Here is a 25,974-nt window from a genome sequence, read left to right as displayed (position 1 = left end):
TGGAGAATGGGAGGAAGCTGTGATTTGCAGGATTTGATGGTTTCTGTGTTGTAAATACTCCCATTACGCTACCAACAATTTAACAACTGGCTGGCAAAATTCCTGAACTATGAGCCCTGGAGAGCTGGCCCCAACTCAGTGAACTTGAACATTCTCTCTAGTTAGCAAATGGCACTTAAGTGAGAAGTTAACAATGGCCGAAGGCCGTGCACGGTGCCTCACGCCTATAATTCCAGCACTTTGGGAGGCTGAGGTGGGAGGATCACCTGAGCCCAGGAGTTCGAGACCAACCTGGGCAACACCGTGAGACCCTATCTCTTAAAAAAAATAGCCGGGTGTGGTGGCGCACTTTAGTCCCAGCTACTCAGGAGGCTGAGGTGGGAGGATCGCCTGAGCACAGGAGGTCGAGTCTGCTGTGGGCCACGTTCATGCCACTGTATTCCAGCCTGGTGACCGTATCTCAAAACAAAAAGCAAATCCCCCAAAACAATGGCAGACAAACTCTGACCCACAAATACACACATCCGCAAATACACACACCACACACGTCCACGGATGGCTAATCCAGACAGCAGGGGCAAGAGGGCTGATTAGGGGCCCTGCTTTCTTCTAGTGCAGTGACTTGTTGGCAGTACTTTGTTAAGAAGGAGCAGGGCTAGGCTATCTTTTTCTCTGGCCCTTTAGCAGCCACCACACATGTGATAAGGGAGACATGTTTCTGGCATTTTGAGTTTCAATGAACACAGAAAAGTGATGTCTCAGGAAATCGAAACCCCTGGGCTCTGCCTTCACCTGGTATGGGAAGTGCATGGACCTCAGTTTCATCTTGGGCAGACTCTCAAATACATATCCGGACTTGGAAATCCAGAAACTCTGACTTTAAAATTATTATTATTATTATTATTATTATTTGATACGGAGTCTCTCACTGTCACCTAGGCTGGAGTGCAGTGGCTCAATCTCGGCTCACTGCAAGCTCTGCCTCCCTGGTTCACGCCATTCTCCTGCCTCAGCCTCCCAAGTAGCTGGGACTACAGGTGCTCACCACCACACCTGACTAATTTTTTTGTATTTTTAGTAGAGATGGGGTTTCACCATGTTGGCCAGGCTGGTCTTGAACTCCTGGCCTCAGGTGATCTGCCTGCCTCTGCCTCCCAAAGTGCTGGGATTACAGGCATGAGCCATCATGCCCAGCCAGCTTTTTTTTTTTTTAATTAAAAAAGTTAGCATTAATTGAGCACCCGCTGTATGTCAGGAACTGTGTGAGGGCTACACATGCTTTGGCTAACTTAATGTTCAAAGAGCTCTTAGATGTTCTCATGGATGAAGCATAAATGAACTCAGAGAAGTCAAAGAACTTTCCCAGATACACAGCCAATAATGGAAGACCTGGGTTTTGAACTTTGCTCTGTTTGACTCTAGAGCTTTATGAAGTTGATCCTTCAAGTCCATGAGTTCCATATCCATGGATCCAATCAACCATGAATCAAAAATATTAGAAAAGAGGCTGGGCGCAGTGGCTCATATCTGTAATCCCAGCACTTTGGGAGGCCAAGGTGGGCAGATCACCTGAGGTCAGGAGTTTGAGACCAGTCTGGCCAACATGGTGAAACCCCATCTCTACCAAAAATACAAAAATTAGCCAGGCGTGATGGCGCATGTCTATATTCTCAGCTAGTCGGGAGGCTGAGGCAGGAGAATCGCTTGAACCCAGGAGGCAGAGGTTGCAGTGAGCCGAGATTGTGACACTGCATTCCAGACTGGGTGACAGAGCAAGACTCTGTTTAAAAAAAAAAAAAAAATTAGAAAAGAAACAATAAAAAATAACAATACAATAAAAGGTAATACAACTATTGGAATTGTATTTGGTATTATAAGTAATCTAGAGATGATTTAAAGCCTACCCGACATTGTGCATAGTAGGTTGTATGCAAATACTGTGCCATTTCATATCAGGGACTTGAGCATCCAAGGATTTTGGTATCTGGAGCCAATCCCCCATAGATACAGAGGGACAACTGTATATGTCTTTTGCCTTTGTAGACTGGGGGCATCTTGCACATAAGTATCAAGTTATACTGAAAATAATTCATGCAATAGAACTTCTGAGAAAGAAGAGCCACCTATTGGCCGCAGTTCTCAGAGGCGGCTTCATGGAAGAGGTAGGATTTCAGCTGAGTGGAATTCACCTTGGCAGACAGGAATGGAAAGGGCACAAGTGGAGGGGTGTTTTTGTGAGCAAAAACATGAGCGGGAGCCACATGCGGTGGTTCACGCCTGTAATCCCAGCACTTTGGGAGGCTAAGGTAGGTGGATCGCTTGAGCCCAGGAGTTTGAGACCAGCCTGGGCAACATGGCGAAACTCCTTCTATAAAAGGGGTTTTGTGTCTACCAAAAATACAAAAATTAGCTGGGAGTGGTTCTGTATGCTGGTAGTTCCAACTACTCGGTAGGCTGAAGTGGGAGGATCGCTTGATCCCGAGAGGTGGAGGCTGCAGTGAGCCGTGATTGCATCACTGCACTCCAGCCTGGGTGACAGAGTGAGACCTTGTCTCAAAACAAAACAAAAACAAAAAACTCATACATGAGCAGGAATGATAAGCTGCATTTGGGGTATGAGCAGGGGTTTATTGGGAAGCAGAGAGAGGAAAGGGCTCAGGGATGAAGCACCTGTCTTCTGTAAGGTAACAGGGAGCCACTGAAAGTATATAGGTAAGGGAGTAACATGATGACAGCTGTATATTGGTGACGCTAACCTGAGAATAATTTAGAGAATGGATAAGGGGAAGGAAGACCAAGAGGTAGGAAAATAGGAAAACCAGAGAGGAAGCTAATGAAATTGCCAGACCTCTTTTCATACACAGATTTCATCTTGGAATATAAAAGATAATAGGGGCCAGGCACAGTGGCTCACTCATGTAATCCCAGCACTTTGGGAGGCTGAAGCAGGTGGATCACCTGAGGCTAGGAGTTTAAGCCTGGCCTGGCCAACATGGTGAAACCCCGTCTCTACTAAAAATACAAAAAGTTAGCTGGGCATGGTGGCGCATGCCTATAATCCTAGCTAGCTACTTGGGAGGCTGAGGCATGAGTATCTCTTGAATCAGGGAGGCGGAGGTTGCAGTGAACCAAGATCGCGCCACTTTACTCCAGCCTGGGCGACAGAATGAGACTCTGTCTCAACAACAACAACAACAAAAAATAAAACAAATATGTTTATTATATTTATTATATTTATATCTTTATAAACAAAGATATTTATTATATATTATTATAATAAAAAATAATAAAATAAAAGATAACAGGGCCAGGCGTGGTGGCTCACGCCTGTAATCCAAGCACATTGGGAGGCCGAGGCAGGTGGATCACTTGAGGTCAGGAGTTCAAGACCAGCCCCGCTAACATGGTGAAACCTCGTCTCTGCTAAAAATAGAGAAATTAGCTGGGCATGGTGGCATGCGCCTGTAGTCCCAGCTACTCAGGAGGCTGAGGCAGGAGAATGGCTTGAACCTGGGAGGTGGAGGTTGCAGTGAGCCGAGATCAGGCCAGTGCACTCTAGCCTGGGTGACAGAGAGACTCCATCTTAAAAAAAAAAAAAAAAGATAACAGGATATGGCTAACAATGTAATAAATATATACCTCATGGTGTGTAAAAAAGACCTAAGGCTTCCAATAGCTTACTGTGAGAACCACAACAGTGAGTGGTATTTCTGTTTATTACTTTGTCAGGATCAACACACAGTCTTTGAAATACCCTAATAGGATAGTAGTTATCACATAAATAAACAAGCAGTTAGCTCAGAAATAAATGTGTCATTGTAAACAAATTGCTTGTCTGTAGTGGACTTTGGCTGGCACTCAGACTTTAGCTGGACACACTATTAGCATGCATATGGCACTTTTAACCTACTTGCTAAGAATCTGATCTCCTAACCCTCAGTGGCCTCTCATTTCTCTTTTCTCAGCAGCCCTTTGGTTCCTGTGCCTGGGAGGAGTTAGGTGACTGGTTGATCAGTTCAGTTCTGCAGCCCTGACCTCAGCTCCAGTTTCAGAAGAGCAGAGGGAGGGTGCAGGGAGTCTCCAGCTGAGAGGAGCTCAGTGGTTTTCTGATTCTGACTTGAGCACAGTTACAGACAACTTTCCTGTGAGTGCAGTTGATTGCATGCTCACACTGATATTGCAACAGCTGAACACGTGTATGCACTTGTGTTGAGCTTCAGAGCTCAACCTCAAGTCGGCTTGTCCTCTTATGACAGCTGTAGGAGATGGCTCACCAAGGAGAGACAGAGAGAGATAAAACCAGCATAGCACCAGCTTCCCATATCAAGACCCAGTGCACAGGGAGCCAGGGATCCCTGGGTTCTGAGCCATGGCTACCACTTGTATGGTCTTGGGCAAGCCCCTTACCCTGTAGAGGTTGTAGCTGCCTCATCTGTCAGGGGAGGGGCTGTACCTTTGAGATTCCTTCCAAATCTGACCATCCAGCCAGGACAGGCATTTTCAAGAAACCCTGTTTGTTATTTTCTTCTTTTGATCTAAGTAACCGCAGTTGAGTATTTGTTTTGTTAAAGAAAGGTTTGGGGCTGTCACCACGCTGCCGCTTCCACATTCTACCCTTTCTAGGTAGCAAGAGGCAGACGCTGGGCTTTGTGCCTGTTTGGTCTGGTCTGTTTCTCCAAGAAGGGCAGCTGGAGTCGATACTGGGCTGAAAGGTTCTTTTTTTTTTTTTTTTTTTTGAGACAGGGTCTTGCTCTGTCACCCAGGCTGGAGTGCAGTGGTGCAATCCAGCTCCTGGAATCCTCCTGCCTCAGCCTCTTGAGTAGCTGGGACTACTAATTTTGCACAGCTAATTTTTTTTTTTTTTCCCAAGATGGAGTCTTGCTCTGTCACGCAGGCTGGAGTGCAGTGGTGCCATCTCTGCTCACTGCAACCTCCACCTCCCGGGTTCAAGCAATTCTTTTGCCTCAGCCTCCTGAGTAGCTGGGATTACAGGCGCGCGCCATCATGCCTGGCTAATTTTTGTATTTGTAGTAGAGACAGGGTTTCATCGTGTTGGGCAGGCTGGTCTTGAGCTACTGACCTCGTGATCCACCCGCGTCAGCCTCCCAGTGCTGGGATTGCAGGCATGAGCCACCGCGCCTGGCCTGCACAGCTAATTTTTAAATATTTTTTTTGTAGAGATAGGATCTCACTATGCTGCCCAGGCTGGTGCTGAACTCCTGGGCTCAGGCAATCCTCCCACCTCGGCCTCCCAAAGCACTGGGATTACAGGTGTGAGCTACCAGACCTGCCCTGCCAAGCTGAAATGTTAGCCTCACACTCTTTTTTTTTTTTTTGAGACGCAGTCTCCTTCTGTGGCCCCAGGCTGGAGTGCAGTGGTGCAATCTGGACTCGCTTCAACCTCCACTTCACTGGTTCAAGCGATTCTCCTGCCTCAGCCTCCTGAATAGCTGGGATTACAGGCGTGTGCCACCATGCCTGGCTAATTTTTGTATTTTTAGTAGAGACGGGGTTTCACCATGTTGGCCAGGATGTTCTCAAACTCCTGACCTCAGGTGATACATCTGCCTCGGCCTCCCAAAGTGCTGGGATTACAGGCGTGGGCCACTGCACCCAGCCCGCACATTCTTTTTACACCAACTTTAGGATGCAGAATGTGTAGTCCCAGGTGGAGTGAGCTCAAAGCCAAAAGAAGAGCAGGACCAACAAGGAAGAGAATGAAGGCAGAAGTGAACATGTAGAACCAAGCTTACAAGGTCTGGTATTTGATAGAAACAACAAAAAATAGAACAGACTCTCCCAATTTCTTCAAACTAGTCTGTAAACATAAATAGAGTCTTGGGCCCCTCATTTCTCCAATGCCAGATGCCTGGGCAGCAGGGCCGGAACCAGAGTGAGGCAGGTGAGGCAATTGCATGACACTGAGAGTAAGAACTGTTCTTTTTTTTGAGATGGTGTCCTGCTCTGTTGCCAGGCTGAAGTGCAGTGGCCTGATCTCAGCTCAGTGCAAACTCTGCCTCCCGGGTTCAAGTGATTCTCCTGGCTCAGCCTCCCGAGTAGCTGGGACTACAGGTGCGTGCCACCATGCCCAGCTAATTTTTATATTTTTAGTAAAGATGGGGTTTCACCATGTTGGCCAGGATGGTCTCGATCTCTTGACCTCGTGATCCGCCCATCTTGGCCTCCCAAAGTGCTGGGATTACAGGCGTGAGGCACTGTGCCTGGCTGAGAATGAGAACTTCTTAAAGTTGACATTCTGGGTGCCCCACTCGCTTCCCCTTATCCCCAACACATTGGGCCGTGTAAACATCATCTTTCATTTTAGTCTTAACTTGAAAAATAGATTAATAGGCTACAAACTGGACTGGAGTCTGCATCCATTTGAACAACTCTCCTTTATTGGCAGCCCAGAGTGGAGGACGAAATTAACAACGAGGAATTCACACTCGGCAAAAAGCAAAATATGAAAGCCTGATTGCAGATTTCCTAATGGACAAGATTATTTTCCTCTACAGAGAGCCTTAGGTTGCCCGAGGAACCATCTGCAGGGCCCCAAAGCATTTAGGATCAGACTATTCTGTCGACGTTAGCCTAGCCCACTGATCTGGAGCAGGATGTGACATTCTCTGCTGGTGGTTTTGGCTTCAATCCACCGAAGCCACATGTCGAGGACTAAAAGAGGGATCGGGCCCATGTGTGGCTGATTGGGCCCTATCTTCTGGAGAGAGCTGGTACTCATTAAGAACAGCCAAGATTCTCATCTTCCTGTCCCAAAGGCAGGGACCTTTCTTAGCTCTTTCAGGTCACCTGAGATAGTGGTTTGCCTCCCAAACCCGGCTGCCTCAGGAATGCTGTGCTGCAGGGCTGTGTCTGTCAGTTTCCACCTGCAGGCTCCCTCACTCCTGCACTAAGCTAATCGTTGCATGTGTTACAAGGGTGGAAATGGCACATCTGGGCTGAAACCAGGACAGCAACATGAACAAAATGAAAAGTCCAAAGGGACAAGCTCACCTAAAAATTACTTGTCCCCCTACTTCCCCCACCCTTCTCCTTTCTCCCTTAGACCCAAGTTACAGAAGAGCTTCAATGTGATAAAAATACTTGGCTTTGCCCCTTGCCTTCCAGGGATGTTTAGAGAAAACCGCTGAGACCCTTGGATGTTGTGTTGTCTGCTGGGATTCTCCCAAGGGCTGCATCCATAGTGTGGAAATGGATAGGGTGCTACAAGGCTATTTCCACAAAGCACGTGTGGTATTTGCATGTGATTTCCCTATGCACACTGTGCAACCCCTCCCCAGACCATTTTTCAAGTTAAAAACATTTTTATGGCTCTCTTGGTGCAGTCACTTCTGGATTTTTCCTCCTATCTGAGCTGCCTTCTCCCTCGGGCACTCTCCCTGGCCCAGATCTTTGGCGAGGGAGCCAAGTGGAGCCAGGGAAGAACCATAGAGGAATGCAGGACTCAGCCCCTCTAGAGTCGGCTGCTCCGAGGGTCTAGCTGCTTATCTCGCCTTTGCCCAGGGCACTGGCTGAGATTCTATTTCCAAAATTGTTCACACTAGGTGATTACACTGTAGACTGTGGGACTGTAAGCTCAATTAATTCACAAAAAGTCTCTTTGATCTAGAAGTTTCTAAACTGCCTTCTATCCGTTTCTCTTCTGCCTCTGGTCAACATTCTTTTAAAAATGAGTCTTGGCTGGGTGTGGTGGCTCACGCCTGTAATCCCACCACTTTGGGAGACCAAGGCGAGCAGATCACCTGTGGTCAGGAGTTGGAGACCAGCCTGGACAACATGGTGAAACTCCATCTCTACTAAAAATACAAAAATTAGCCGGGCGTGGTGGCGGGCACCTGTAGTCCCAGTTACTCAGGACGCTGAGGCAGAAGAATCACTTGAACCCGGAAGGTGGAGGTTGCAGTGAGCCGAGATCGCACCATTGCACTCCAACCTAGGCAGCAGAGTGAGGCTCTGTCTCAAAAACAAACAAAACAAAACAAAAGAGTCTTGATTCACTTATTGCATCTTTGCAATAACCATTGGAGACTGGGCTATTTTCAGAGGAGGAAACGGAGACAGTTTCTAAGGGCTTAGGTCAAAGTTACATAGCTGCTTAGGGGTTTGATTTGTCCAACTCAAAGTCTAGTGCTCTTTCTGTGCCTCATTCTCTTCGACTGTAAAATCGGGGTGTAAATAGCATGTATTTGATAGGGTTGTTGGGAGGGTTGAATGCTTTAATACGTGTGAAGTGTTTAAAACAGCCTGGCACATAGAGTGTTCCATAAATATCCACTAATTTTATTGTGCTATGCCTTGTTTTTCTTTACTATTCTAAGCATTGGACTCATGACTCCTTCGTGGGAGGAGGAACCAACTTCTAGGCTTGGAGAGTATTATTCAAGATGGAGAAGCTGGCTTCCCAGGGTCAGGCCAAGGTGGGACCAGAAGAGACACCCCATAAGCAACAGGACTGGGCTGCCTGACTAAGCCACATCCCTGCCTGGCCCTGGCTAAGCAGAAGAAACTCTCAGACATGGATAAACCCACAAAGGGAAGGGATGTCCCGTTTACAAAATGCCGAGGGCAGGAAGAACCAAGGCTTCTGAACAGAGCCGAGGAGCATAAGGCAACATTTTACTCTGTGATGTGTCGAAGGCCTTGTGTTTTGAGGTGGTTCTAGATTCTTATTTGCATTTTACCTTTACCCAGCAGTTACAAGGTAGGGCCTGTGTGTGCTGAAAGGAGTATGGAGGAGGACACCAGTTCCCTCCCACAGGGATGACTGAAAGCCCTGGAGTAGTTAGGACCAGGGACTCTGCCAGAGAGCTCTGGTGCTTGGGAGAAGCTGCCGGGGCAGGGACTTGCCCTGTAACCCAAGCCTTCGTTAGCAGCAGCCAATATAAATGACAGGGATGTGTTCCCACCATCCTGAGGACCCTGGAGGAAATCAAGGCAATTAGCATCAGGTCTGTTGGCTGCTGCTGAAAAGACGGCAATGAAAAATACAAAATGTGCCGGGCGCGGTGGCTCACGCCTGTAATCCCAGCGCTTTGGGGGGCGGAGGTCAGGAATTGGAGACCAGTCTGGCCAGCATGGTGAAACCCCATCTCTACTAAAAGTAGAAAAATTAGCCGGGTGTGGTGGCACATGCCCGTAGTCTCAGCTACTCGGGAGGCTGAGGCAGGAGAATCCCTTGAACCCAGGAGGCGGAGGTTGCAGTGAGCTGAGATCACGCCACTGCACTCCAGCCTGGGCGACAGAGGGAGACTCCGTCTCAAAACACAGAAAAACAAAAACAAAATATAACCAGGAAAGACCTAGACTCCGTAAAATAGCTTTACAAACCTAATCAAGGGAACCAGACACCCCAAACTGTACTTCGAACACTGTTGAAAAGTTGTGAAAGTCATGTTCTAGCAGTTGAAATGTTTGCTGATCAGTCCACTCTCAGGAAGAAAAACACCAGACCCACAAAGAAAATAGAAGGTTTAAAACACAAATGTCTGTAATTAAGCAATGGAATGACGTCTTCCGCCGGCCCAAGCTTCCCACTGTTGTGTGTGTTTTTATCAAGAGGAGCCCCCGGTTCTGCCTGGCCCGGTTCGCTTTCGCCTGCGTTGACTCTCTTGGCACTCAGGCCTTTCCAAAGTTTCCGGGGTCCCGTTTCCACGATACAGACAGAGGCTGAATGTCTTGATCTTATCCTCAGTCGATGTTCTCCTAACTTTAGGGCTACAAGGAGCCTTAAACAGCACGTGTAGAGTTGGGAGCGCTTTGAATAGACGCACGTGAGAGGGAGGCGGCATCTTCCTAGCCGGTCACCAGCATTAACATGGGGCAGGAGACATGCGAATGCACCGTGGGACCCCTCTCCCTACCCTCCTGCATGAGGTTTCCGAAGACCTCCGCCGGCAGACGCTGAGGGGCGGGGTTGGGAAGGCTTCCTCCAGGCGCGGGAGCAGCGGAGCGGGGACCGCCCGCTTTGGGACGCCCGGGACAATGGCGAGCGAGCTCCCGGCCAGTCCTCGCGGACCGCGGGAGTGGGCGGCTCCCTGCGCGGTAATCCGAGCCGGGATAAACAGGCGCGGAGGGGCGACGCGTCCGGGCCCGGTGCAGCGCTCGTCTCCTGGGGTCCCAGCTCCGGCCGGTCCCGCCCCGCCCCGCCGCGGGCACCCGGCCGCGCCCCCGCCCCCGTCGCGAGTCCCCGCCCACGCCCCCGCCCCCGCCGCGAGGCCCTGGGCCGCGTCCACGCGCGCCGAGTCCAGCCGCGGCTCCCCGCGCGAGGCACGCGCCGCCGGCTCCTGCTGCAGTCCCGCGCTCATTGGCTGCTCCGGCACGGGCGCTCCCGCCCCGCCTCGCCATTGGCTGGGGACGCCGCGGTCCCCGCGCGGAGCAGCCGCTGACATCACGCGGCCTGAGGCGGCGGCGGCGCCCCCGGCCCAGCCCCGCAGCCCCCTTGGCAGAGGCGCCGCCGCGGTGCCCGGCGGAGGATGGTGCGCGGCGCGCCGGGGGCTCCCCGCCGCCAGAGCCGCAGCGCCGCAGCGGAGCCGGCCGCGGCGGGCAGTCGGCCCCCGCACCGGGCGCGGGGCGGGCGGCCGCGGTGAAGCGCGGAGGGCGGCGCGGGCACCGGGCCGGGCCGGGGCTGCAGCCGCAGCGGCCATGGGGGCCCTGACGAGCCGGCAGCACGCGGGCGTGGAGGAGGTGGACATCCCGTCTAATTCCGTGTACCGCTACCCGCCCAAGTCCGGTGAGGGCGGGCGGGCGCCGCAGCCGCGAGGAGGGAGAGGGGCAGGGGCAGGGGTCTGGGTCGGGACGGCCTGAGGGGGCCCCGCGGGTCTTCGGGGACTCAGTGGTTGCGGACGCTCCGAAACGGTCTTCGAGCGCGGGAGGTCTTCGAGAAGGCCGAGGTCTCCCCCGCCCCGGGCGAATTAGCCTAAGGGGCGTCCTGCCGGGTCTAGCAGGGTCACCGAGGGCACCGAGCCCCTCCACGGGAGGACGGGAGCGGCCTCCATTGTAATCGGCCCCGTGACGGGGACGCGTGCCCGCAGGGACTGAGGCTCCTGGGGAGCGGGGCTGCGGCGTCGTAGGCGAGGTCGGCGCCCCGCACGGACCCGGCCGGCCCGGCCCAAAGCCTACTTGCCTCGCGGGGTCCGAGGGCCGCGAGGGAGGCGACCTCGGCATCCAAACAGGCACTTGCGCCAGGTGCTATCCCTGCGCTGCCGTCTCCTGGCCTCTGGAAAGGTTAGAATTAGGTTTCTCCTGGAAAAGCTTCCATTGCCTGCTGAAGGATGGAAGCCAAACAGGCATTTGCAGTGCTGGTGCTTTTGCAGAGGCTGTCAGAAGCCGGGGGGTGGGGGGAGTGGGGGGGTGGTGGAAAGTAACAGAAATGTTTGGGAATCTGAGTATCAGAGTCACTCGGATTGCCCCTTTGCTAGCGTAGTGGCAAGCCTGGGTTTTGGAGTGGGACCAGCTCTGGGACAGGGCAGAGGTATTGGAAACGTATAGAAGTATGTTTGTTATTAGAATCATCCCTTCACTTAAATGTCTCTAGCCTCTGGATTGTGGTATCAGCATTGGACGTGGAGGAGGATTTTGACAGCAAAGCAGAGAATCACAAGAAGGTAGTTCAGTTATGTGAGCACCGGCCAGTATGAATTGCATGACCTAGCCGGTGTTTACTTTTAATTGCAAGTAGTTTTATTTTAATTAATTACTTTTAATTTTATTCTCAAGACTTCTGAGGATGAATGGCTGCCACATTCTGTCTGCTTAGGACCCGATGGAGATTTTGGTGATCTCGGAATGAGGTGTCAGAATTGGAGCAGAGCCTCGTCTCTTTTTGGTAGAATAGAGATATACTGAGATGAGCTGGTTTCTCAGCAGTGTGTCCAGTGTCTGCCAGGTGAAAGCAAGGGCCAGACGATGAACCTGCCCGCATCCCTGCAGAGTGTCTGCCAGAGCTGTGTTTCTCACTGCTTTTGTGCCAAAGAATGAATCCTTGCAAAGATGAATATGATGAAGAATTGTTTTAGAAAGGTCTAAGATAAAGCTGTGGGTCGTTAGTATTTTAATAAAGCTCTGACTGATTATGACTACATAAAATCAACGCTAACCAAGGCATAGATTTTGTTTTTTAATAGACAAAAATATTCTTAGGGCGGCATGAGGAAAACTTTTTAAAATAGACAAAAATATGCAGCAGTATTTGTGGGCTCTGTTTTTCTTAAACCACATGGCTTTTATTGATCAAAATATGGAGCATACTTTGCTGAGCTTGGAATTTTCAATAGTGTTTGCTGCCTCAGGAAAGTATTCACCGCTCTTTCACATGTGGGACTTAACATAGGTAAACCTCTGGAAGGCTGTTCCCCAAAGCATATTTGTACAAGTATGAATCTTGGGTGATGATAATAAAAAGACAATAGACCAAACCAAAACTTTTGTTAATTAGCACACTCAATAAATAATCCTCCCCTCTCTACCAGTCTTTTCAAAGTTTAACTGTAAAACTGTAATTCATGTTAAATCAGAAGTTATACATGAGAGAAGTCTTTACAGCAAGTGGACCACATTATTTCTGTTGAAGCTAAAACATAGAAAATAGAATCAGAACATCCTGTCTCTGTCAGCAAACCTTTGTGTATTTGAAACATGTGAGCTTGCATATATGCTCTAGACGGAGGCATTGCCTTTCTTCTGATCTTTGAATTGACCTGGCTCTTTATGGGATTACAGTATTAGTCCTGAAAGGAACCGTTGACAGAGTTTGGCCATGACCACCATGCCTAGCTAATGTTTAATTTTTTTTTTTTTTTTGAGTCAGCGTCTCTCTCTGTCACGCCCAGGCTGGAATGAAGTGGTGCAATATTGGCTTACTGCAACCTCTGCCTCTAGGGTTCGAGCAATTCTCCCGCCTCAGTCTCCCAAGTAGCTGGGATTACAGGTGTTTGCCACCACACCCGGCTAATTGTTTGTATTTTTAGTGGAGAGGGGGTTTCACCATATTGGCCAGGCAAGTCTTGAACTCCTGACCTCTCAGGTGATCCGCCTGCCTCGGCCTCCCAAAGTGCTGGGATTACAGGTGTGAGCTACCACGCCCAGGCAAGTTTTTTGTAGAGACACTCTCTCACTATGTTGCCCAGGCTGGTCTTGAACTCGTGGTCTCAAGCAATCCTCCCGCCTTGGCCTCCCATTCATTTCACTGATAAGAAAATGGAGACCCAGAGAAATGAATTGGTATGGCCAGGGTCTCTCAGCCAGTTAGTGTTCTTCCTACTATACCATCTGCCTCTACCTCTCAAGGAATTGGGTTTTGAACTTGTACTCAAAAAACAAGACTTAAAACAATCATTCCATGATTATGGAATGAAGGCTATTTCGTGTCATAATTGAAGTCCCTGTAGAGGAATCAGCCTGGGTTGATTTTGAGAAGTCTCCTTATCCTGAGTACTAACAGTGGAACAAAGCAAGTGGCAGAGTCAGCTTTCTCCAGATGACATACCTTGTAGTTTGAATGTTAAGTTGAGACCACTATCTGGCTCGCTGGAAAGCGGCTAGACCTGCACTGCCGGTGGAACAGTTGTTTCGGAAAGAAACACTATCATCTGTCCTCGTAATGACGGTCACAGTGTCCAGCTGAAATTGCTTTTTTCCTAGTATATTTAATGGAACTTCTTAGTTTTGTATGCACATTGAAACAAACATTTAAATCCTATCAAGAATGGCAGATTTCAAGTTGAGACTTGGGTTTGTAGCTTTTTTCTATCCTTAAATAGAGGTAGATAGAAATAAATAGCCTAAATTATTTAGAATTATTTATTTTTGAATAGGTAATATAGTCACATGGTTCAAACTTTAAAAGAATGAAAACATGTACAGTGAAAGCCTTGTTCTCACCGCTGCTGTCCATCCACCTGGTTCTCCTTCCTCCCTCTAAACCTCCCATCCCATGTAACCACTTTTGGTTTCTTTGGAATTCTTTTAGAGTTTCTTGTGTAAATGCAAGCATAGCATGCTATTAGACTGTTCTACACCTTGCTCTATTTGCTTTCAGAGATATTGGAGATCTTTTTATATTGTCTCATATTTGATAAGTTTCTTTGTGCTTTTTAACAACTATATAGTATTCCTCTACACGCATATGCCATCTTTTTTTTACATAGTCTCCTGTTGATAAACATCTGTGAGTTGTTTTTTCAGTATCTTACTATTGCAAACACTGCAACAATGAATAATGTTATGCATTAGGTGATTTTCAGGTTTATTAATAATTGTGTGAATATTAATCATTTAAGTAATAGAAAGTATGGTGGGAGTTTCTGTATAGCATTTCTACATTAGCATAGAAAGCAATTTAGAGCACGGTTCTACTGTATTTGGATGTACTTTTGTAATTTTTGAGTTAGAAGTCATACATGCTTCTCTAAGATCTTTGCATCTTTAAAAGCCCAAGATCATTTGTTTAGCAAAGAAAGGTATGGCTTTGCAGAGATGGTTGCTTTTATGAAGCTCATCTTTTGACAGAAGTATCCACGTTGATAAAAGTCCACATTGATAAAAGCCTGTTTTCTCTATCCAGGAAGAAATAGGCATAATATAAAGACAATTTAATTTATATAAAGCAGTACCTCATAAATCTAGTTTGTTTCCCTCCACATACTTGGGCAAGTTGGAAAATAGGAATAATTTGTTTTGCTGAAGTCTTTAAGAAGTAAACCTACTACAGAAATTCAGAATGGTAATCAGAGTCCTGACCAGCTAGCTTGGTTAAACCCGGGTTTTTGCTTTTAAGGCCTTCAGCTGACTAGAGGCCCACCTACATAATCAAGGATAATCTCCTTTACTTAAAGTCAACTGATTGTAGATTTTAAAAAATTAAATAATTTATTTTTAGAGACAGGGTCTCACTCTGGCATCCAGGCTGGAGTGCAGTGGTGTTATCAAAGCTCACTGTAACCTCAAAGTCCTGGGCTCAAGCGATCTTCCTGCCTCAGCCTCCTCAGTAGCTGGGATTACAGGCACATACCACCATGCCTGGCTAATGTTTAAAGTTTTTGTAGAGACAGTATCTCACTGTGTTGCCCAGGCTGGTCTTGAACTCCTGGTCTCAAGCAGTCCTCCCACCTCCGGGTCCCAAAGCACTGGGATTACAGAAGTGATCTACTGCACCCGGCCATAGATGTATCACATCTGTCTACATCATCATTCTCCAAATTTTTGTTATTTTAGAGTACACATATTCTTGTCAAATGGGTCTTTCCTATTGCAAGAACAGTTTTTAAAGGCATGGATAATAAGTCTTTGTCGAATAACTATAAAAGTTTTAATGTAAGTTTCTCCTAGCTTTAGGAGTATCAATTTAATATTAGATTTGAAACCATACACTTAAAAATACGCAGGCGCGGTGGCTCACGCCTGTAATCCCAGCACTTTGGGAGGCCGAGGCGGGCAGATCACGAGGTCAGGAGATCAAGACCATCCTGGCTAACATGGTGAAACCCCGTCTCTACTAAAAATACAAAAAAATTAGCCAGGCATGGTGACGGGAGCCTGTAGTCCCAACTACTCGGGAGGCTGAGGCAGGAGAATGATGTGAACCCGGGAGGCGGAGCTTGCAGTGAGCCAAGATCGTGCCACTGCACTCCAGCCTGGGCGACAGAGCGAGACTCCATCTCAAAAAAAAAAGAAAAAAAAAGTAACTTACTACAAAATAAGGAATTATTTGGTTGGCACAGTTTGACACTTTAAAATATCCAAAACAATTTTGAAAAAGGAACAAAGTTGGAGGACTATCGCTACCCTATTTTAAAAGTTACTATGCATATAATTACTATAATGCCACAGTAATCAAGATAGTGTGGTATTGGCACAATGAAGAGCATATAGATCAGTGGAACAGAGTTATGAACCAGAAATCCTTACATTTATTTTCAGTTGATTTTGACAAAAGTACTGAGACAATTGAATGGGGAAAGGATAGTGGTTTCAACAAATGATGCTGGGATGAGCAAAAAAGAAAATGAACTCAGACCTATTCTTTACATCACCAAAATTAACTCAAAATGGATTATAGAGTTAAAAGAGAGAACCCAGAGAATGGGAGAAATTTTTATAAATCATAGGTATGACAAGAATTTGTATCTAGAATATATAAGGAACTCATATGCTCAATAATAAAAAGACAACCCAATTAAAAATGGTCACAGCACTTGAATAGACATTTCTCCAAAAAAGATATACAGTGGACAATAAGCACATGAAGAGATGATCATTATTAACTTTCAAGGAAATACAAATCAAAACTACAATTAGATACCACTTCACACCCACTAGGATGGCTATAATTTTAAAAAATGATAATGACGAGTACTGGTAAGGATATGGAGAGAGCGAAACCCTCATACCCTGCTGGTGTGAATGTAAAATGGGGCAGCCACTTTGGAAAACGGTTTGACAGTTTCTCAGATGGCTAGTTACTAGATGACTCAGCAGTTCTACTCCTAGGTACACGCTCAAGAAAAATGAAGAAAATACATTCACATAAAAACTTGCACGTGAATTACTCGTAATAGCTAAAAGGTGGAAATAACCCAAATGTTCATCAACCGATGAATAGAACTACTGATAAATAAAATATGGTAAGTCTGCACAATAGAATATTATTTGGCAATAAAAAGGAATGAAGATTTGATATGTGCTACAACCTGGATGAACCTTGAAAATGTTATACTCAGTGAAATAAGCCAGGTGCAAAAGGCCATCTATTGAATAATCTCATTTATAAGAAATGCCCAGAAGAGGCAAATCCACAGAGACAGAAAGTAGATTAGTGGCAGTGGCGCAGTGGCTGTGCCTGCGGCTGCCAGAGGCTGGGGAGAGGGAGAAATGAGCTGTGACTGCTAATGGATTTCTTTTTGGGATAATGGCAGTGTTCTAAAATTAGATAGTGGTGAATAGTTGTATAACACGGTCAATATACTAAAACCACTGGATTGTACACACTAAATAGGTGAATTCTGTGGTATATAAATTGTATCTCCACAAAGCTATTTTCAAAATGGGGCTGGGTATGGTGGCTCATGCCTGTAATCCCAGCACTTTGGGAGGCCAAGGCTGAAGGGTGGCTTAAGCCCAGGAGTTCAAGAGCAGCCTGGGCAACAGAGTGAGACCCTGTCTCTACAAAAATTTTTTAAAAAAATTACCTGGGCATGGTGGCATGATATCAGCTACTCGGCAGGTTGAGGCAGAAGGATTGCTTTGCCTAGGATTTCAAGGCTGCAGTGAGCTATGATTGTGCCACTGCGCTTCAGCCTGGGTGACAGATTGAGACCCTGTCACTAACAAAAAAATAAAAATGGATCATAGACATAAATGCAAAAATGATGAAACCCCTAGAAGAAGACATAGGAGAAAAATGTTATTTGATTTGGATTGGGCGAAGAGTTCTCAGATGTGACACCAAAAGCAAAATCCATACAAGTAAAAAATAATAGTAAATTGGATTTCTTCGAAATTAAAAACATTACCACCTCAAAAGACAGTAAAAAGTTGAAAAGACAAGCCACTTTCTGAAAGAAAATATTTGCAAATCACATAAAGCATGTGTATCAATATTAAGAACTCTTACAAATCAATATTATGGAGACAAACCACCCAATTAAAAAATGTGCAAGAGGCCAGGCACGGTGGCTCACGCCTGTAATCCCAGCACTTTGGGAGGCTGAGGCAAGTGGGTCATGAGGTCAGGAGATCGAGACCATCCTGGCTAACACGGTGAAACCCTGTCTCTGCTAAAAATACAAAAAATTAGCTGGGCGTGGTGGCCGGTGCCTGTAGTCACAGCTACTCGGGAGGCTGAGACAGGAGAATCACTTGAACCCGGGAGGCAGAGGTTGCAGTGAGCGGAGACTGGGCCACTGCACTCCATCCTGGGCGACAGAGCAAGACTGTGTCTCAAAAAAAAAATATGGGAGATTTCAATAGATACTTCACTGAAAAAGTTGTAGGAATGGCTGATGAACACATGGAAAGATACTCAACATCAGCAGCCATTAGGGAAATATAATTAAAACTGCAATGAGATACCATTTCACACCTATTAGAATTAGGATAACTAAAATAGAAAAGGCAGACAGTGTCAAATGTTGAGAATGCAGAGGAATTGGAATCTTTGTGAAGTGCTATGGGAAATGTAAAATAGTACAGCCACTTTGGAAAGTTGGACAGTGTCTTAAACAGTGGAACATAAATTTGCCTTATGATTCAGCAGTTCCACTCCTATGAATCTGTCCAAAAAAATGAAAACATATGTACACTCAAAGACATGGATGCAGATGTTCATAGCGGCATTGCTCATAATAGCCAAGAAACTGGAAATAATCCAAGTGTACATCAGCTGGTGAATGGATAAACAAAATCCATTGTTTATTTCATGGTACAGTCATATAATGAAACACTGCTCAGCGATTTAATTTTTTGTTTGTTTCTTTGCTTTTGTTTTAGAGACAGAGTCTTGCTCTAAGTGCTCAGGCTGGAGTGCAGTGGTGCGATCATGGCTCCCTGCAGCGCCGACCTCCTGGGCTCAGGCACTCCTCCAGCCTCAGCCTCCCAAGTAGCTGGGACTACAGGCACATGCCACCACTCCCATCTAATTTTTTAAATTTATGTTTTGTAAAGACAGGGGTCCCACTCCGTTGCCCAGGCTGGTCTCGAACTCCTAGTCTTGAGCCATCCTTCAGCCTCGGCCTCTCAGAGTGCAGGAATTACAGGCATGAGACAACACGCCTGGCCATATTCAACAATTTAAAGGGATAAACTATTGATACATGCTATACAACATGATTTAACTTCAAAAACATTATGCTAAGGGAAAGAAACTAGATGCAAGACTATATATCGTATGAGTTTGTTTATATGAAATGGCTAGAAGAAGCACATTTATAGAGATAGAAAGCAGAATAGTGTTTGCCTAAGGCTGGTAATAAGAATAGGAATTAACTGTAAATGGGCATGATGGAACATTTTGGGGTAATGGAAATGTTTTCAGCTGGATTGTGATGATGGTTGCCAAAATAATTGAATTGTTCAATGGATGAATTTTATGCCATGTTTATTATACTTCAATAAAGCTCTTAAAAATAACAGCACAGAGGGGTTTGTGCCTTTTGGATAAAATAAAGACAAGAGCTTGATAATTGAAAGGGTGGGGTTCTTGGTAGCAAAAGGCATTGAAGGTAGACTTTTTTTTTTTCTTTTTTAAATAAATGGAGATGGGGTCTCACTGTGTTACCCAGGCTGATCTTGTGCTCCTGGGCTCAAGCAATCCTTCCACTTTGGGAGGCCAAGGCCAGAAGATCACCTGAGGTTAGGAGTTTGAGACCAGCCCAGTCAACGTGGTGAGATCTCATCTCTACAAAAAATTTTAAAAATTAGCCAGGCATGGTGGTGGGCCTCAAAAGACAGTAAAAAGTTGAGAAGACAAGCCACTTTCTGAAAGAAAATATTTGCAAATCACATAAAGGATGTGTATCAATATTAAGAACTCTTACAACTCAATATTATAGAGACAAACCACCCAATTAAAAAATGTGCAAGAGGCCGGGCACGGTGGCTCACGCCTGTAATCTGAGCACTTTGGGAGGCCGAGGCGGGCGGATCATGAGGTCAGGAGATCGAGACCATCCTGGCTAACACGGTGAAACCCTGTCTCTGCTAAAAATACAAAAAATTAGCTGGGCGTGGTGGCCGGTGCCTGTAGTCACAGCTGCTTGGGAGGCTGAGACAGGAGAATCACTTGAACCCAGGAGGCAGAGGTAGTCCCAGCTACTCAGAAGGCACAAACAAGAGGATCGCCTCAGCCCAGGAGGTCAAGGCTGCAGTGGGCTATGATCTGGTCACTGCACTCTAGCCTGAGTGATAGAGTGAGACCCTAACTTTAAAAAAGAAAAAAAAAAAAGATTAAATCTTTTAATCTAAGAAGAGTCTCTCTCTCTCTCTCTTTCTCTCTTTCTCTTTCTCTTTCTCTTTCTCTCTCTCTCTTTTTTTTTTTAGATGGAGTCTTGTTCTTTCGCCCAGGCTGGAGTACAATAGCGTGATCCTGGCTCACTGCAACCTCCGTCTCCTGGGTTCAAGCGATTCTCCTGCCCCAGCCTCCCGAGTAGCTGGGATTACAGGTGCCTGCCACCATGCCTGGCTAATTTTTGTATTTTTAGTAGAGATGGGGTTTCACCATGTTGGTCAGGCTGGTCTCAAACTCCTGACCTCGTGATCCACCCACCTCAGCCTCCCAAAATGCTGGGATTATAGGTGTGAGCCACCATGCCCGGCTCAGTATCTCTTTTTAAGAAATATGAGTGATTGGGAGGAGAGACTGGAAGCAGAGAGATTTGGTAGGAAACTCTTAGAAGATAACCCATTGTAATTGAACTTGGAAAAGGCTAAGGTCTTGACTCAGGATGCTTTGCATAGAGCACATGTTCAGTGTTTTTGTTTCTTTGATGACTGACGTTTTTAGCCTGGGTGACCAGAGAAGTGAGATACCATTGACAGAAATTGGAATTCTGGAGCAGAAACTGCTTTTGCAGTGAGTCCTAAATGTCGGCTGGTTGCTTTACTTTGCCTCAAGATCCGGGGAAATTAGACAGAAACCCACTTATTTCCCAAAACCACAGAATAGAGGATTTTAATGCCCCCTCAAAGGTTTCTGTGGATTGCCAAAGGACTCACGTTATGATCATTTTGACTCCCATGATCCAGTTTGCTGTCTTTGCCCCACTGCAGATGTGACATCAGTCGATTCTTCAGTTTCTCCAAAAAAATCCATTCACATGATATATTCAGAATATAGATTTTACTAATGATTTGTGGGGAATGGTGAGTTGGGGTGTACCTTATAGAAATGCACACAACTCCAGAGGAGTCATAAGCATGGTTACCCTAAACAGTACTTTAAAGTTTTACTGACTCTTTAAGTTCTCCAACCCCAGCCTTTCTTTGTCCTAATGTCTCCTTCCTCTTATCTTTCCTTTTTTTTTTTTTTTGACTCTTCACTCTTATATCTTAGAAGAAAAACAAATTACAAGCAGTTTAGGTTCCATCAAGGAGCAACAGAAGCACCCATACATACCCTTAGTGTGCCACTCTCCATTCTAAGTAGCTCATTAAGGTGCATCCTCCAAAAAGATAGTGCCTTCCCTAAGAGGAGTTCTGGTGCCAGCTCTTCAGATAAAGTGCTCTTGATTCCTCCTCCTTCCAGAAGAAAAGGTGATTGAGTTTGAGGCAAAGATGGGCTATCTGGATGAAAAGATATGGCAGGTGATTGAAGATTTGGACTGAAATGCTGAAGATCAGAGACAAAGGTTTGGGAGTTGAGTATGGGAAGGGAGAAGCCAAAATTTATCAGTTGCCCACTGGGCTTAGCCAGCTTCTATACACATGTGATCTTACTTGATCTCAACAATAATCTGTTGAAAGAAGTATTATTGTCTCTATTTTACAAATAAACCAAAGCTCAAAACGTTTAAATAATTTGTCCTGGGTCACAAGGCTGATAGACAGCAGCATCAGGATAAAATCCAGCTCTCTCGTAAGTCAAAACCTTCGCTTCGATTCTGTGAAGAAGAGAGAAAGTGTGAAGGAAGAGGAGAGGGCCGAACCCTTAAGATATGTCCATCTTTATGGCGAAAAGTGAAACAAGTGAGAGGCAGAAGAGACACAAACTATCCAGGGTTTTGAGGAAAGAGAGCCTCAGAAATGAGTGTTGAATTCTGCAGAGGTAAATGAAGTGTGAGACAAGACTTGGTTTGGTTGGTGTTCCAGAGAACAGTTTTAGTAGAGGGGTGGAAACTATTGTAAAGATTTGAGGAATTACTGGATGTGTGGTGTGAAAGGACAGGATGAATCGATGGATGGGTGAGTGGGTGGGTGGGTGGGTGAGTGAATGGTTTTTCTTTTTTGTATTATTATTATTATTATTTTGAAATGGAGTCTCACTCTGTCGCCCAGGCTGGAGTCCAATGGCGCAATCTCAGCTCACTGCAACCTCTGCCTCCCAGGTTCAGGTGATTCTCCGCCTGCCTCAGCCTCCCGAGTAGCTGGGATTACAGGCGCCCACCACCATGCCCGGCTAAGTTTGTATTTTAGTAGAGAGGGGGTTTCACCATGTTGGCCAGGCTGGTCTCGAACTCCTGACCTCAGGTGATTCACCTGCCTCAGCCTCCCAAAGTGCTGGGATTATAGGTGTGAGCCACCGTGCCCAGCCCAAGTGACTGGTTAGTAAGCCATGGCAGATGGAACTTTTTTGGTATTTGTTATTTGAGTTGGGGAGACCAGTATATGCTTGTAGGATGAGGTAAGTAAGAAGCCAGTGGAGAGAGAGGAACGCAAGTGTTAAACAAGAAGGATGGTTACAGATGTGGTCTCAGGTGAGGTAGAGGCAGTTGGGAATGAGAACTCAGGTGAAGAAGTTAACCTTGGAAAGGAGGAATGCCTCCTTGAGACTGGAAGAAAGTATGGGTAGAAATATGGGGAAGTTGTTAGGTGTTGAAACTTTTGTAATGCATAAGGATTCTGAGAGAGCACCACAAGGAAGAAGGGTACAGGGTTGGGGTTGGGACTTGAGAATGTGGGAAGGATTTAGACGCATTGATGTGTGCCTTTCTCTAAATGCTGTGAAGCTACCGTTGTTCAGTCTATGTTGTACTGGTCCAGAATAGAAGAGTCCAGATCTAAGTATATTTAGCATAAGAATAGAATTTAAATTAGTGGGGGGAAATGGAATATTCCATAAATGTTTTTTTTATTTCTTTTTAGAAAAAAACCCCACAAAGTCTACATCTATGAATTCCATTTGTAAAAAACAGGAAGCAACATAAACTGTAAAGAGAATGTTTATCAGTAGGGAAACAGTTAATTAAATCTGGACATTCAGTGGGAATACATTATAATGGTTAAGAGCACAGGTTCTGGAATAAATATAGCTAGATTTGGGGACCTGACACTACCTCTTTTTTTTAAATTTTTTTTGAGATGGAGTTTCGCTCTTGTTGCCCAGGCTGGAGTGCAATGGGGCGATCTTGGCTCACCGCAACCTCTGCCTCCCGGGTTCAAGCGATTCTCCTGCCTAAGCCTCCTGAGTAGCTGGGACTACAGGCCTGCATCACCATGCCCGGCTAATTTTGTATTTTTAGTAGAGACAGGGTTTCTCCATGTTGGTCAGGCTGGTCTCAAACTCTCGACCTCAGGTGATCCGCCCACCTCAGCCTCCCAAACTGCTGGGATTACAGGCATGAGCCACCATGCCGGGCCACTACCTCTTACTATCTGTGTGACCTTGGACAGATTATTTAACCTCTGTGCATTAGTTTCCTCTTCTATAAAATGAAAAGAAAATAGCAACATCTTCAAAGGGTTGTGAAGAATAACCCGTGTAGTACTTGCTAGTACAGTGCTGTTATAGAGTCAGTCCTCTGAAGAGATTATAGGCCAGGTGCAGTGACTCACGCCTGTAATCCCAGCAGTTTGGGAAGCCGAGGTGGGCGGATCACCTGAGGTCAGGAGTTCAAGACCAGCCTGGCCAACATGGTAAAACCCTGTCTCTACTAAAAATACAAAAATAAGCTGAGTGTGGTGGCAGGTGCCTGTAGTCCCAGATACTTGGGAGGCTGAGGCAGGAGAATCTCTTGAACCCAGGAAGCAGAGGTTGCAGTGAGCCAAGATCGCGTCATTGCACTCCAGCCTGGGCGACAAGAGTGAGACTCCGTCTCAAAAACAAACAAACAAACAAAGAGGTTATTAATATTATTTGGCATTTCTACTTCACCTGCTCACAGATGTAGTTTTCTCCGCACGTGCACGCCTTCCCTCCTCCCCGCCCTCAGGGTCCACGGCCACCATGGCATATTAGGGGCAGCAGTGCCTGTGGCAGCATTGGCCTTTGCAGCGGCAGCAACAGCTCCAGGCTCTGCAGCGGCACCCCCCAGCGGCTTAAGCCATGGCGCTTCTCACGGCATTCAGCAGCAGCATTGCTGTAACCGACAAAGACACCTTCGAATTAAGCACATTACTCGATTCCAGCAAAGCACCGCAACATGACCGAAATGAGCTTCCTGAGCAACGAGGTGTTGGTGGGGGACTTGATGTCCCCCTTCGACCAGTCGGGTTTGGGGGCTGAAGAAAGCCTAGGTCTCTTAGATGACTACGTGGAGGTGGCCAAGCGCTTCAAACCTCATGGGTTCTCCAGCGAGAAGGCTAAGGCGGGCTCCTCCGAATGGCTGGCTGTGGATGGGTTGGTCAGTCCCTCCAACAACAGCAAGGAGGATGCCTTCTCTGGGACACATTGGATGTTGGAGAAAAGGGATTTGGAGGAGTTCGACTTTGGTGCCCTGTTGGGTATAGATGACCTGGAAACCATGCTAGATGACCTTTTGACCACGTTGGATGACACTTGTAACCTCTTTGTCTCCCTAGTCCATGAGACTAATAAGGCGCCCCCCCAGATGGTGAACCCAATTGGCCATCTCCCAGAAAGTTTAACAAAACCTGACCAGGTTGCCCCCTTCACCTTCTTGCAACCTCTTCCCCTTTCCCCAGGGGTCCAGTCCTCCACTCCAGATCATTCCTTTAGTTTAGAGCTGGGCAGTGCAGTGGATATCACTGAAGGAGATAGGAAGCCAGACTCCACTGCTTACGTTGCCATGATCCTTCAGTGCATAAAGGAGGAAGACACCCCTTCAGATAATGATAGTGGCATCTGTATGAGCCCAGAGTCCTATCTGGGGTCTCCTCAGCATAGCCCCTCTACCAGGGGCTCTCCAAATAGGAGCCTCCCATCTCCAGGTGTTCCCTGTGGGTCTGCCCACCCCAAACCTTACGATCCTCCTGGAGAGAAGATGGTAGCAGCAAAAGTAAAGGGTGAGAAACTGGATAAGAAGCTGAAAAAAATGGAGCAAAACAAGACAGCAGCCACTAGGTACCGCCAGAAGAAGAGGGCGGAGCAGGAGGCTCTCACTGGCGAGTGCAAAGAGCTGGAACAGAAGAACGAGGCTCTAAAAGAGAGGGCGGATTCCCTGGCCAAGGAGATCCAGTACCTGAAAGATTTGATAGAAGAGGTCCGCAAGGCAAGGGGGAAGAAAAGGGTCCCCTAGTTGAGGGTAGGTCAGGAGCGTCAACGTGCTTGTACATAGAGTGTCTGCTGTAGCTGTGTGTTCCAATAAATTATTTTGTAGGGAAAAAAATACATATTTTTTGGCCACTAAAAACAATGAGGTCATGCCATAAATACAGACATAGAAAGATGCCTACAGTATATTAGGTGAAAGCAACTTGCAGATCAATATGTGCATTCAATTATGCAGACAATATGTGCATTCAAATAGTTCATTCAATTAAAAAAAATAATAGAACAAGAAGACCTGGACATATTTGTATATGTATAGAAAAATCTGGAAGGCCACACCCAATTGTGAATAGTGGAGTTACTTCTTATGGAGTAGGGTTAAATTTTAAATTATTAACATATATACTAATTTTTTTGGCAAAGGACATGTATTGTGTATTTCTATTTCTTTTTCTTTTTGTGGAGATGGAGTCTTGCTATGTTGCCCAGGCTGGTTTGAACTCCTGGGCTCAAGTGATCCTCCCACCTCAGCCTCCCAAAGTGCTGGGATTACAGTTGTGAGCCATTGCACCTAACATGTAATATTTTTGTTTTTATTTTTATGTTTTTGAGATGGAGGTTCACTCTGTTGCCTAGGCTGGAGTGCAGTAGTGCAATCTTGGCTCACTGCAGCCTCCGCCTCCCAGGTTCAAGCGATTCTTCTGCCTCAGCCTCCCAAGTAGCTGGGATTACAGATGCCCGCCACCATACCCGGCTAATTTTTGTGTTTTTGGTAGAGACAGGGTTTCACCATGTTGGCCAGGTTGGTCTCGAACTCCTGACCTCAAGTGATCTGCCCACCTTGGCCTCCCAAAGTGCTG

The 25,974-nt window shown here is 46.4% G+C and overlaps 2 protein-coding genes across 6 annotated transcripts in view; both read left to right on the top strand.

Moving 5' to 3' along the window:
* Nucleotides 1-10,580: 10,580 nt before the first annotated feature.
* Nucleotides 10,581-25,974, top strand: part of RNF157 (ring finger protein 157) — a 97,615-nt gene continuing 82,221 nt past the window's right edge. For 2 of the 5 annotated variants that reach the window (XM_034942926.3, XM_034942925.3), the window contains exon 1: nucleotides 10,583-10,747. In XM_034942926.3, the coding sequence (XP_034798817.3) occupies nucleotides 10,660-10,747 (88 nt within the window). In that variant the 5' untranslated portion in view covers nucleotides 10,583-10,659. Of the gene's footprint in view, nucleotides 10,748-20,049; nucleotides 20,172-25,974 lie in introns of all 5 variants that reach the window. The other 3 variants (XM_055101558.2, XM_034942927.3, XM_034942928.3) reach the window with 3 other exon arrangements.
* Nucleotides 23,838-25,172, top strand: LOC100980724 (cyclic AMP-dependent transcription factor ATF-4-like). The gene has a single exon (XM_034942932.3). The coding sequence runs from the start codon at nucleotides 24,087-24,089 to the stop codon at nucleotides 25,140-25,142; it is 1,056 nt and encodes a 351-aa protein (XP_034798823.1). The 5' UTR covers nucleotides 23,838-24,086; the 3' UTR covers nucleotides 25,143-25,172.

The sequence above is a fragment of the Pan paniscus genome, chromosome 19 (assembly GCF_029289425.2).
Source record: "Pan paniscus chromosome 19, NHGRI_mPanPan1-v2.0_pri, whole genome shotgun sequence".
NCBI lineage: Eukaryota > Metazoa > Chordata > Mammalia > Primates > Hominidae > Pan > Pan paniscus.
This window is presented reverse-complemented; position numbering and strand designations above follow the sequence as displayed.